This window comes from Adiantum capillus-veneris, chromosome 1 (genome assembly GCF_014529385.1).
Source record: "Adiantum capillus-veneris isolate H3 chromosome 1, ASM1452938v2, whole genome shotgun sequence".
NCBI lineage: Eukaryota > Viridiplantae > Streptophyta > Polypodiopsida > Polypodiales > Pteridaceae > Adiantum > Adiantum capillus-veneris.
In genome coordinates this window covers 150,623,904-150,636,336 of record NC_140931.1, presented here as the reverse complement: position 1 = coordinate 150,636,336, position 12,433 = coordinate 150,623,904, and the positions used below count along the sequence as shown (strand labels likewise).

General features: G+C 46.7%; 1 protein-coding gene across 5 annotated transcripts in view; it reads right to left on the bottom strand.

Moving 5' to 3' along the window:
• The window catches only part of LOC147465797 (protein ENHANCED DISEASE RESISTANCE 2-like), an 82,767-nt gene that overhangs the window by 22,204 nt on the left and 48,130 nt on the right, over positions 1-12,433 (bottom strand). For all 5 annotated transcript variants that reach the window (XM_086521999.1, XM_086521971.1, XM_086521985.1 and 2 more), the window contains 3 exons: positions 6,517-6,575; positions 6,277-6,393; positions 6,166-6,203 (listed from right to left, as the gene is read on the bottom strand). In XM_086521999.1, the coding sequence (XP_086378125.1) occupies positions 6,166-6,203; positions 6,277-6,393; positions 6,517-6,575 (214 nt within the window). The remainder of the gene's footprint in view (positions 1-6,165; positions 6,204-6,276; positions 6,394-6,516; positions 6,576-12,433) is intronic.

The following is a 12,433-nucleotide window of genomic DNA, read 5'->3' as shown; positions in this document are numbered from 1 at the left end:
CTCATGGTAACACATTTGTGTACGCACATTGTCACCCCATCTTTTGGTCATTGGAAACCGACTTATTGGGATGTTGTTTTTGGGAAGCTTGAAGGACACATTCCTGGATTAGAGAGTCTGCATTGGAGCAGGGCTTTCCGCTGCATTTTGCCTATGACGCTGGAGACATCACTCCTGATACCTACAGGATTTACTTTGACTGTTCCTAGCCTTCGAAACCTCATAGTGCTCCGCTTTTTGTATCCCTTTCTTTTTGTGGGTTTTCCTCGCTTTGAGGTTTTCCACTTGTAATTAATCCAAGCAGATTTACCAAAAAAGTGTGTGTGGGTGTGTTGGTTCTCAAAGAAAGTGTGTATAACAAAGCTTTTCCAAAAAAGTTTGTACAGCAGGAGCAGGGTTTCATGTTTTTTCAATATCAGTTCCCTTAAATTATGAAAAAGAGTGGGTGTATGTGTGTGTGTGTGAGTGTGTGGTTTCTAGTGCGGACGGATTTGGGCCATCAGTGTATCTACAAGCGCTAGAAAGCTTCGGAGAATCCGGCTATGGATATGCTTTATCTCTTATCAAAGATCGTCTTCATGAGGATTTGGAGGATGCACGCCGAGCATGGGAAGGGCCTCCTCCTATCATGGAAGTGTGTATTCCCATCCAGGAGCTCATGGATCCTGTTGCTCAATATGCCCTTAATGCGGTGATTCTCTTCTTCCCAGGCAAAATACCTACTGCTCGGGATGTAGGCATAGTGGGTTGATTCTCTCAAGAGGCAAGCAGTCCGAGGAGTTTACTTAGGTGAGAGAGGTTTTATGAGGTGCTACTCACAAACATGGATGCTCGAGATGCATTGCTTGAAATGTCTCCTCTCTTCTTCAATACGCAAATGACTCATGTTTTGTCTTGGGCTCTCACCAAAGACTATCAGAGTCTTATTCGTCATAAGTGCCCCGTTTGGGTTGAGGTGGTGGATTTTCCCCGCACTTGGCGTCACTTTCTTCCCTTGTTGCCTGCTCAGCTGGGCAAGGTCATTTGTCCTCCTAAGTTGAAGGCGAACACCAATCGTTTCTGCATCTTGTGGGACACCGATAACCCCACTCCAGAAGGCATTGCAGTGGATTCTGGGGAATCGCTGGTAGGAAAGCGCCCTTTCAAGCTTAAATGGAGTAAATTTGCAAATTCTTGTTTTCGTTGCAACAAATTTGGTCATATGCAATCTGAATGTCCGGAACAAAATTTGCAGCCACCTCCTTCAGTTGTCCCTTCCCTCGACCTCCTTTGCCTCTAAAATCCTCTCCTGAGGTTCATCCCCAAGGTGCTTCACCTTCTACTTCGACAGCTGAGGCAAATAAAAGCAAAGCAAAGCAATCCCAATCGAACACACTTCTTGCTTCTCTGAATGCAAAAGAGGCAGACAAGGAACAGGCTTCATCCTCTCAAGCTTGGATGGTGCCTAAGAAATCTGTCAAAGCCCGCCCCTTGGCATCTTCTCGCAATTATGTGCCCCCCTTGAAAACTGTTGTTCAAAATAAGCTTCCTTGCAATGAAAACACTCCTTTGGCTGAGGCATGGGATAAGGTTGTCCGCTCCTACAAGGAAGTGGTGACAGGGGGAGGCCCTGCATCGCAGGGCGTTACTCTCTTGAATCCTCCTACACCTGGTTGTGTTACGTCTTCTTATGTACCCACTGCAGATGAGGATGTGCCTTTCAGCACTTCTACCTATGTCTCCTTTTCCTTGGCTCATCGCTCACTGTATATACTATACAGGATGCATAGTTCTTTGCATTGCATTTCCTATAATGTGCATGGGTTATGCAATCACGATAAGTGGAGGCTTACCTAGCACTATGTACATACATGCAAGGCAAACATTGTTGTTCTTCAAGACCATAACCAGCATCATTTTGCCGGTCAAACTTCTTACTTTGCGGGTTATTGGATTGCCTACACAAGATCTACAGATTTTTCTGGAGTGCTTATGCTTGTTAGACATGAGCTACTCCCGATTTTGGTTTTCAATGACCCAGATGGGAGATGGACGATTGTTCAATGTATTGTTAATGGGGAAGTCTTTGAATTTGGCGGTCTATAGGGCATGGTTGTGGAGTGCTCTTTCCTCATATTGTTGGCATTCCAATGCATTTCTTCGTGGGGATTTTGATAATGCACCAAATCTTGCGGATAACACTACTGGCCACTCTCACATGCTTCATGTGGAACTACAATCATGGGACCATTTTATGCTCGATTGTCAAGCATTGGATTTGTGGCCTCTGTTGCATGCATTTCAACATAATGCTCCATCTATGTATCGTGCTCAACTAGACCGCTGGTATCTTTTCAATATGCAGCAGTATGATGACTTTGTATGTGACATGAGGATTGATATACTCTTTGTCTTTCAGATCATGCTCTTGTACGCTTGAAGCCACATTTTGGCTCCTTTGCTGCCAATGTCCCTACGCAAGAACCGACTTTTGCATGTGAACAATGCTTATCTTAAGCATGATCAGTTTCGCACTATGATTGAGGACGTCATTCCTCCTTTGTCATCCTAGATGCTCCTTGATATGGACACACCTTGGTTTCGATTTGTCATGCGGGTTCAATGTGTCATCCAAGACTATGGTCGGAAATGAGGAGGAAAGTTATGCAGGCAAAGGATACCTGTCATAGATTGATGCAATTCGCCAACACCTTCCTCTCTTGATGAGACTCAGGTGGTTGAGTTGTTATCTGCTCACACTTTGTTACGGTATAATGATGAGAGGAAATTGGCTAAATGGCAGACTTGAACTCGCCAACACGGTCTTACACAAAGGTTGTGCTTCTAAGCAATTCTTCTAGCATTTGCATCATTCTAGGCAATCTCAAGCTATTAAGAGAATCAAACTTCCACCGGGGGAGTGGACCTCCTCCCTACTGGAGTTGGCTTAGGTTCTGCAATCCCATTATGGCAAGATCTTTGAGGCTCCTTTATCTCCCACACAGGAAGCTTTCCAAGCACGTCGCTTGTTTCTTTCGCATGTTACTCCCATTCTTTCGATACAGCAAGCTCAAGCCTTGGAGGTTGTTTTTACTGAGTCGGAATTGAATGCCAGCCTGTTTAATTTGGGTCGTTGGAAAGCTCCCAGTTGGGATGGTCTGACTGTGGAATTTTTCTTGTCATTCTGGAATGACTTGAAGTTGCCACTATTGATAATGATGAATATCGCCTGGGAGCAACAGCAATTGCCCTCCTCTTGGAAAGGCCTCCTCAAGTTGATACCTAAGCAAGCACTATGTGAAGAGTTCTCTCATTGGAGACCAATTACACTCATGTTTGTGGTATATAAATTGATGGCTAAAATGATTGTTAATCGTCTCAAGAGCTTTCTGCATAAAGGCCTACATCAATCTCAATATGGCTTCATTCCACGCCGTCAAATTACTTATAACCTGGCCAATATCATTATAAGCATGGAATATGTGAAATATACTCAACAGGATGCATTGATCATGCAGGTTGACATTGAAAAGGTTTTTGATACTGTTCTTTGGGAGTACATTGCAGATGTTATGAAACAATTGGGCTTTGGACCCAAGCTTTCCTGTGTGGTCTTTTTCTTGTATGCACATAGTTCTTTTGCGGGCTTGTTGGATGGTTTTCTCACAAACCCTTGGCCTCTGGGACGATCAGTAACGCAAGGTCGTCCTCTCTATGCTTTGCTCTATGCAATCGCTACTCACCCCCTGCTTGTGTATCTGGATTTCTTGACTTCTTCTGTTCTATTGCATGGTCTTGCGCTTCCATCTGGGAACCGTTTTGTTAGTCAGGCCTATGCGGATGACTCTTTGTTTATGCCTTGCAATCACTATGATGTGTGGAACTGATTATGCATACTCTTCACTTGTTTGGATTGGCGACGGGCCTCGAAGTCAATTTTCGCAAATCCAAGTTATTGCCTTTGAATGAGTATGATTAGCATAAGCTATTATGGCCGGGGAGATTGTTCCTCTGCATGTCACAGTTCGCCACCTAGGTTATCCGTTGGCCTGAAATGTATCGGTTGTGCATAAATTGGATTGGGTACTTCACCGTCTACATTCTAAGTTGAATTATTGAAATTGTCCACTTGGCCACTACATGTACGTCTCAGGATTGTCTAGTGCATTCTCATGGCCTATGTGCAATTTTTCTTACCCTTGTTATCTTGGTCTCAGTTGCACTTGCAGTCCCTTATGTCTACTTTTTTGGAGCACTTCTGGCGCACTTCATTTCACAAAAAAGGTCTCCGACTTTTGTCTCTGGACAAATTGTGTTCTCCCAAGAGCCTTAGCGGGTTGAATATTTTGGATTTGCGCACTCATGTTCTGGCTCGGAAAGCTATGTTGTTACCAATCTTGGTGCAACAGCAACAGCCTTGGACACTTATGGTGTCACATATGTGTGAGCATATTGTTACACCATCCTTTGGTAATTGGCAGCCAACATATTAGGAGGTTATTTTTGGGCAGTTTGAAGCACACATTCCAAGATGCCCCTTTACTTCTTATCTCATTGTGGACTAGAAGGTTGTCATCTCACATATGCAATGGCATGGTCACCAACACCTTCTTGGCAATTCCCTTTCATTGGAGAGCTTGCATTGGAGCAAGGCTTTCTCCTCAACTTTGGCTGAGCAGTCTCCTCGTCAGGCCTATTTTCTTTTGCAAGAAGGAATATGTCAAGTGCATCAGGTGGTTGATCATACTCGACATCTTCTTTCATATCCTGATGCGGCATCTCGCTTTCGCGTGGGGCACCATTACTCTTCTCTCTGGCGGGAAATTCCGAGGATGCTTGCTGATTTTTCCCCTATTCGTCCTTTGAATGGGGACTCACGTTTCCTCATTGGAAGCTTGTTGGCTTGAGGCTGGACTGCATTTCTGTTGCCATAGTTTATGCTCTATTACAATCTGATGTATGGATTGTGCGGCATGGTAATCAGCTGTGGTCCCTCTCCATATCAGCCTTGTGGTGGAAGCGAACCTTGGCTAGTATCTAGCAGAATCATCTACCTTTGAAGGAATGTATTTTCTTGTGGCGTTGCTTGGTGGGAGTTTTACCTATTGGCAGCTTGTTGCGTGCTCGGCATATTGCGCCTTCTCATTGTCTCAAATGTCATGATGCTGAGGAGACATGATGTGGAGACTGTGCCGCACTTGGATTACCAGACGTCATGTCTCCTCAACTTCACAGTCTCCCCAAATGTCTCGTAACCTCTACTTGATGGTGATCGCATGTCTGATTGGAATCTTCGGGAAATGCCTTTTCGAGATATTTCTGCTGGTCGAATTTATGCTATTCTTCTGCCACAACCTTGGCTTGTTGATCATTGCAATGCCCTTTGGCACATGCACAAATCTGATCCCTGGTGGAGGAAGCTTCTCTCTGCCTTGTGTAAAAGCCGCTTACCTTTGAAGGAACAACTGTTTCTTTGGAGATCTTTGTTGGGAGTGCTCCTGGTCGGCACTTTTCTTGAGGCACGACACATCTGCCCTCTTCTTGTATCCGTTGCTCGATTGCGGAAGATAATGTTTGCCAGTTGCTGTGGGACTGCCACATCACTAGAGACTTCCTTCGCCGTGTGTCGGCTTGTATGCGACTCCGTTTTCCAAGGATGGTCTTACACAAAAGGTTTTGGGCGTTTGGCATTTTCTCGCCGACAATACAAAAATTTGCACTCTTCTTTATGTGTGTCGGATACTAGGCTTACTAGACCCTATGGCATCAGCGTAATGCTTAGATGTTCCATCACGCTCATGCAGATCCCTTCCCGTTCTTCAAGCTTTCTCTTAGGCAATCGTTACGCTTCGCCTTGGAAGTTGGTGATATCACCGCAGAGATACATCAGCTTTCCTATGAATGCTTCTAACCATATTGTACAGCCGAATAGTTCTGTGTTTTCCCCCTTGTATATGATCTTTTCGGTGGGTGGTTTTCCTCGCCTCGAGGTTTCCCACTAGTAAATTAATCAAACTGATTTACAACCAAAAAAAAAAAAAAAAAAGTGTGTGTGTATGTGTGTGTGTATGTGTGTGTGTGTGTGTGTGTGTGTGTGTGTGTGTGTGAGAGAGAGAGAGAGAGAGAGAGAGAGAGAATGGTTGTGTGTGTGAGAGAGAGAGAGAAAATGGCTGATCAAATGCTTACAGTAAAGTCTTCTATCGTTTCCTCAAAAATCCGCAATCCTGTTTAGGCATGAGACTAAGTGTCAATCACAGCTCAAACTTCAAAAATTTCTTGAGAAAATGTGTACTTCACCATTTTGGCATCGAACAATTTGCCAATTCTTTCCATCATTTGAGATGTCATATAACGTTGGATCTGAGAACTGTACGTCAGGTTCATGATTCAAGTCCACAAGGAAACCCGAACTGCCTGATACAAAGAAAAAATAGCCCAAATGGCACAATCAAACATGGAGAGCATGTTATTTTGTTGAATTGCTGCAAATAAACTCATTTGTAGATCAATCACGTAAAGGTACAGGCAGAATCATACCACCAAGCTTGGTATGAACAACGCTTGAAAATTTATCATCATCTGGCGGCATGAAACCCCTTCACACAGAAACATTCATCATCATCTCTCTCTCTCTCTCTCTCTCTCTCTCTCTCTCTCTCTCTCTCTCTCTCTCTCTCTCTCTCTCTCTCTGTGTGTGTGTGTGTGTGTGTGTGTGTGTGTGTGCGCGCGCGCGCGCTGTTTCGCGCTGGTCCACACCAGCCCCTGCTGATTCACACTGGTCCACACCAGTCCCCCTGCAGGTTTGCGCTGGGCTGTTCTGCTCCCCCCCCCCCCCCCCCCCCCCCCTCCTCTTTCGAGCTGACAGTCTCCCTGCTCCGACTGCACATGGGCCCGTCATAGCGTGGGCTGACCTGCTGTCTTAAGCAGATGCAACTAGCAGCCCCTACCAGGCCCGACCCTCTCTCTCTTGAGTCTTACCCCATTAATCTCCATGGCGTCCCCAACAATGCTGAAAGCAACATGTATGGTCACCAACAAGCGGTTAGCAAACATGGAGAAGGAGATGAAAGAGTACAAGGCGGAGATGGAAGAGTGGAAGAAGGAGAAGGCGATCTTTCTTGAATGTAAACTCAGCGAAGACAAGCTACGGGCTGAAGAGAAAATGGAGCTTTGGACTGAAAGGATCAGATTTCAGGCCTTAAGAAAGAGCTAGCCAAAGCAAGAGCAAATGGCGGACTTGAAGAAGGAGAACTCCAACCCTCAGGGACAGAAGAACTAAAGTTAGTCAAAGAGCAAATGCAAGCCACCAAGGAAGAGGAGAATAAGCAACAGGATAAAACGTCTTCATGGGAGGAGGTGATCACCAAAACCCAAAGTGGATGAGGCGGAGAAGTGGCTAGCGGTCTCCAAGACGGGCAAAGGCAAGGAGGTATCAACCGCCACTCCCACCATCACCAACATGACACTTGAAGAAGAACAACAAAGACGTACAAGGGCTTAACATGTGAGTCACCGGCCTCAAAGGCCGGGACCAAGTCGAGGAAGAAGTGAAGGAGCTCATGGTACTAATGGGGATAGATAAAACGACACATGCAAGAGCGTGGAGAGTGGAGGCACAGGGGAAACGTCGAAAGAGAGGGCTCTCGTTTTGCGCTTGCCGTCTATTGAGGCAAAGATGGGAGTTCTTGAAAAAGAGGCCCACTCTCAAGAAGACTCGCATCTTTATCGGCGACAACCTAACGCTTAAACAGCTTGCCAGGAAGTCATGCCAAAGATTAGGGCCGCAAGAGAAAAGGGGAAGATAGCCTTCTATAGATAAGGAAGGTGGTCATTGTAGAAAGTCGCCCTACATGACGGTGCGAGACCTATGGGACCAAACTCAAGATGGCAATATGGACATGCAATGGATCTATCAGACTAGATGTGGGTGCCTTTGAGGACAGTTTCAGAGATAGAGATATCGTCTTCTACTCAGAGACCCATCACGCCCCGGGTCAGTTGATGCCACAGGTGACTGGATACAAATGGGAGACACCTCATCGAGTGGAGACGAGATCTGAGCACAAGAGTAGATGATCCGGTGGTGTAGCAGTTCTTTTCAAAGAGGAGTTACAACCGCTCTTGCACAACATTCGAAGGGATGAGCAGGCCAGATATATGTGGGTGAGATTGAGGTCCGAGACAGGCAGATTCCTATACGTTGCCATATGCTACTTTGCCCCTAGTACATCAGCTTACGCAGCACCCAGAGGACAGTCTCCTTTTTCAATGTTGGATGATGACATTTGGAATTTGTCTAGGGATGGAGATATCATGCTTCTGGGGGACTTCAATGCCCGGGCAGGAAACCATCAGACAGTTTTCTATGATACCTCGGAGGAGATGTTGAGAGAGTTAGACCCTGTGGATATGGGACTAGACAGATGCTCACAAGATGTTAAGGTTACGGAGTATGGGAGATACCTGACAGATATGGGTATTGCACATGGGCTGGCCATACTTAATAAACTACATAGGTTTCTAGCAGCAACCGGTTTTACTTGTTTCCCACATAGGCACGGGGCCAGCACAGTGGATTATCTTATGGCTCAGTCGAGTTATATCTCCTGTATTGAGGACTTCAGAGTTGCGTCACGGCCCATTGGTGTAGCAGTGGATCACGCCCTTTTGACCATGACCATCTCCTTCCAATTCAGCGCAACACATGTGCCTCGGGTAGGAGCCCCTACTCGATATACTTTTACATCGGAGACAAACGCTGTGTACATAGATGCGATCTACAGACGTCTATCACAGAGGAACTGGGGCAGCCTTTAGAGGAGCTCACTCATATCTTTACAAAGACACTGCAGGATGCAACAGCAGAGGCATACCCACACATTGGGCCTGGGCAGAGACGACGTTCCCGGAGCATACCCCAGAACAGTTGGTATGATGAGGAGTGCAAAGAGGCGACAGCCCCCCGACTTCAGAGGGAGGTACTTATGGGAGTCATCACTTATAGGAAATCCCGGATTGCTTCTCGACGCTTAGTGCATCTCGGGGCAGCCACCTCTTCCAGACTCCCCAGAGCCATGCCCACTCACATGTGCTTTCTTTACCGCCGAGATGGTAAAGAAGGCCATTGATAGGATGAGGACCAGGAGAGCATATGATCATGATGGCTTAGTAGCAAAGAACTTTATACATGCCAGAGACTTGCTTGCACAGCTTCTAGTAGTGTTCAACCGCGCCATGTGTGAGGGCCTACCTGATTCTTGGAGTTTATCTACTATTGTACCTATCTTCTAGTCAAGGGACCCTATGGAGCCTGGGAACTACCGCACTATCATGATTGGACACACATTGGCACGGTTGTACACATCCATCCTTGAGCAACAATTGAGTAGATGGGCAAAGAGAGGACGTACGGGCAGCAGGACAGGCAGGTTTCAGGAGAGGTTTCCTACAACGTTAAAATACTCTTCTTCTTCTACTCTTGACCATATTCAGAGCCATTATTGAGGGGAGATCGCACGGGAGACGGCTCTATTGTAGCTTTGTGGATTTCCGCAAAGCCTTCGATACAGTGACCAGAGCTGGACTGATTGCAAGAGATGGGGGTACACACAGAGTTGACTTGGGGGATCATGGCTCTATACAGGTTATAAGTGGGGCATGTATGCACTCCGGAGGGGATTTCTCATTTGGTTCACTCCACTATCCGGGTGAAGCAAGGTTGCCCGGTATCTCATACACTATTTGGCATGTATGTGGATGAGGTTTCTGACTACATTGAGAGGGATGGTGATAGAGGAGCACACTTAGAAAACATGGATCCCACTATTGTTATATGCTGATGATATTGTGTTGATCTCTGACTCTCCGGAGGGGATGCATCATCAGTTAGATGCTTTGTACACATTTGCTCATGATAGTGGATTGTCTGTTAGCCTTGGAAAAACAGGTTGTGGTGTTTTAACACCACACCACAGTGGGTCAGGAGGTCAGCACCCACATTTACATATGATCAGGAGGCGGTGGAGTATACGTATACAGATGCATACACATATCTTGAGGTAGTCTTCAGTGGACCGGTGTTTTCATTGAGGAGAGCAGCAGAGACAAGACTGACAAGAGCTTATGCAGCCTAGGACTGGAGAGGATGTATTCGCACGTTCAGTTTCAAGAACCTCGAACAAAGCTCTAGCTTTTTGACACTCTAGTGGCTTCAGCTACGCTTTACGTAGTTCAGATATGGGCACCCTCAGTGGACCACCATGGTAGATCTGGTAGCACTGATGGATGGAGATGTATGAAGAGGCCTTTAGTCTCAATGATTTCTCATGTGATTCAGGCCAAGACCTCAATGCCACATGAGATCATTTGAGCCGAGGTAAACGCCCCCGCCCCCTCCCCCCCGTTGGTCGAGGCACTTACTAAATCAGTATCCTTTATGCACAGTTTATGGGACCTCCCCAAAAAAAAATACGCTTGGCTGGCCCTAGAGTCATCTCGATAGCTAGCACTGCAGGGTGATACAGCATGCTGGTATGGGCAGATGACATCATGGTTTTAGTTACATGGTTTCAACATGGATAGATTGCCTCTGTTCCAGTACTCCTTGGATGCACCCTCCGTATCCATGGAGATACAGCCAACACGAGTTGGGTACGAAGATGGCTTTCTATAGAGAGCATCTTCTCCAACTCACGAAGGACGGCTTTGTGACTAGGTCCAGATACATGGATACACACTTATCTCATGGCATACGGTGTGCTATTGGCCAGATTCGCCCATCCTTGCATCAGCTTCAGATCGAGATTGGCAGATTTTGAGGAGTACCAACAGAGGCCAGGATATGTCACTTATGTTGTATGGAGTCAGAGACAAAGCTACACTACATATGTCATTGCCCGGTGTATTGTAAGATATGAGGCCGCTTCCATCTCTCACTCCCGCCCCCCATTTTAGTTCTTTGTACTCTTTTTTTGTACTCTGACATTGTATCGGATTCAGCACTTTTAACTTTTTGGTCTCATAGGTCACTTTGGCCTTTTGAAGACGTTAATATAACATTTCATCTCTCTCTCTCTCTCTCTCTCTCTCTCTCTCTCTCTCTCTCTCTCTCCCCTCCTCTCTCTCTCTCTCTCTCTCTCTCTCTCTCTCTCTCTCTCTCTCTCTCTGTGTGTGTGTGTTGTGTGTGTGTGTAATGGCGGCTCCCTGCAGCACCAACCTCCTCCCTACTACCTGCGCGCCCTGCTGCCCTCGCGCGCCCTGCTGATGCCTGCACGCATTGTTGCACTCGCGCGCTCTGCTGCTGCCTGCGCGCTGTTACAAAACGCAGCCCCCTCAGCACCGCTCTAACCGCCTCGCACCCCCTGCCCTTGACACCCCGCACCCCCTACCTCGCGCACTGCCCCCCGCTCCCCCCTCTCTATCGCGATAGGCCCCCCGCCCCCCCCTCTCTCTATTGCGCTGCCCCACTCGTCTAAAACCTTTACCTTTTTTACATTTTTTTACATCTTAACTCTATCGCCCCCTTTTTAACTCTATCGCCTGAACCCTTTACTCTTGCATTTTCGGCATTATAACTCTATCACCTATCGCCCCCCCCCCCCCCCCCCCCCCCCCCCCCCCCTCCCTCTTAGTGCTGCTTCTCTCTCTCTCTCTCTCTCTCTCTCTCTCTCTCTCTCTCTCTCTCTCTCTCTCATTGGCTACCAGCACACCATGGCCACATGAATGACACTGTGAACCTGCGAATTTCCAAAAGCGGCCTCTCTGTCAGGTCCTCACCTACACGCACCATGGGACCCAAACCAATATAGCAAACAACCCCCCCGAAACCGGACATCATGGAAGGGAATACGCCACCATGCTCATTACGAGACATATGGGGACTCATCTCCTCGATGCACACCACCATCATGAAGCAGAGTGATGAAATCAAAGACCTACCTCTAAAAAACCAAGAATTGGAACACAAGCTCCAAATGCAAGACCTACGAGTCCGTCACCAAGTGGAGAAGATGCAGGAGCTCCAGGGTGCTCTTGATAAGCACACAACTACAATGCAAGACACGCTAGCCACTCACGATGAAAAGATCGCGCAAATGAATGTATCTGAAAATGTGGGCTCTTGGAAAGATGCACTGACAAACACATGGATGACAAAGAATACACCGAACAAGAGAAAAGAAAAATGAACATCGTGATACGGTATCCCCGAATCCGACAACGAGAAGGTCATCACCTTGAACACAAACATCACGAAATGATCTCCACTAACTTCGGAATGCACGATGTGGTGTAATGGTGCACATCGATAGGCAAGAAGAAACCAGAAGCAAATCAGGCAATCGTATGCACACTTTTGGATGCCCGCAAGAGGGCTATTATCCTCGAAAACGCCCGCATCTACTTAAAGGATAGCGCACTATACATCAGTGAAGATAGAACGCCGAACCAACAAAAG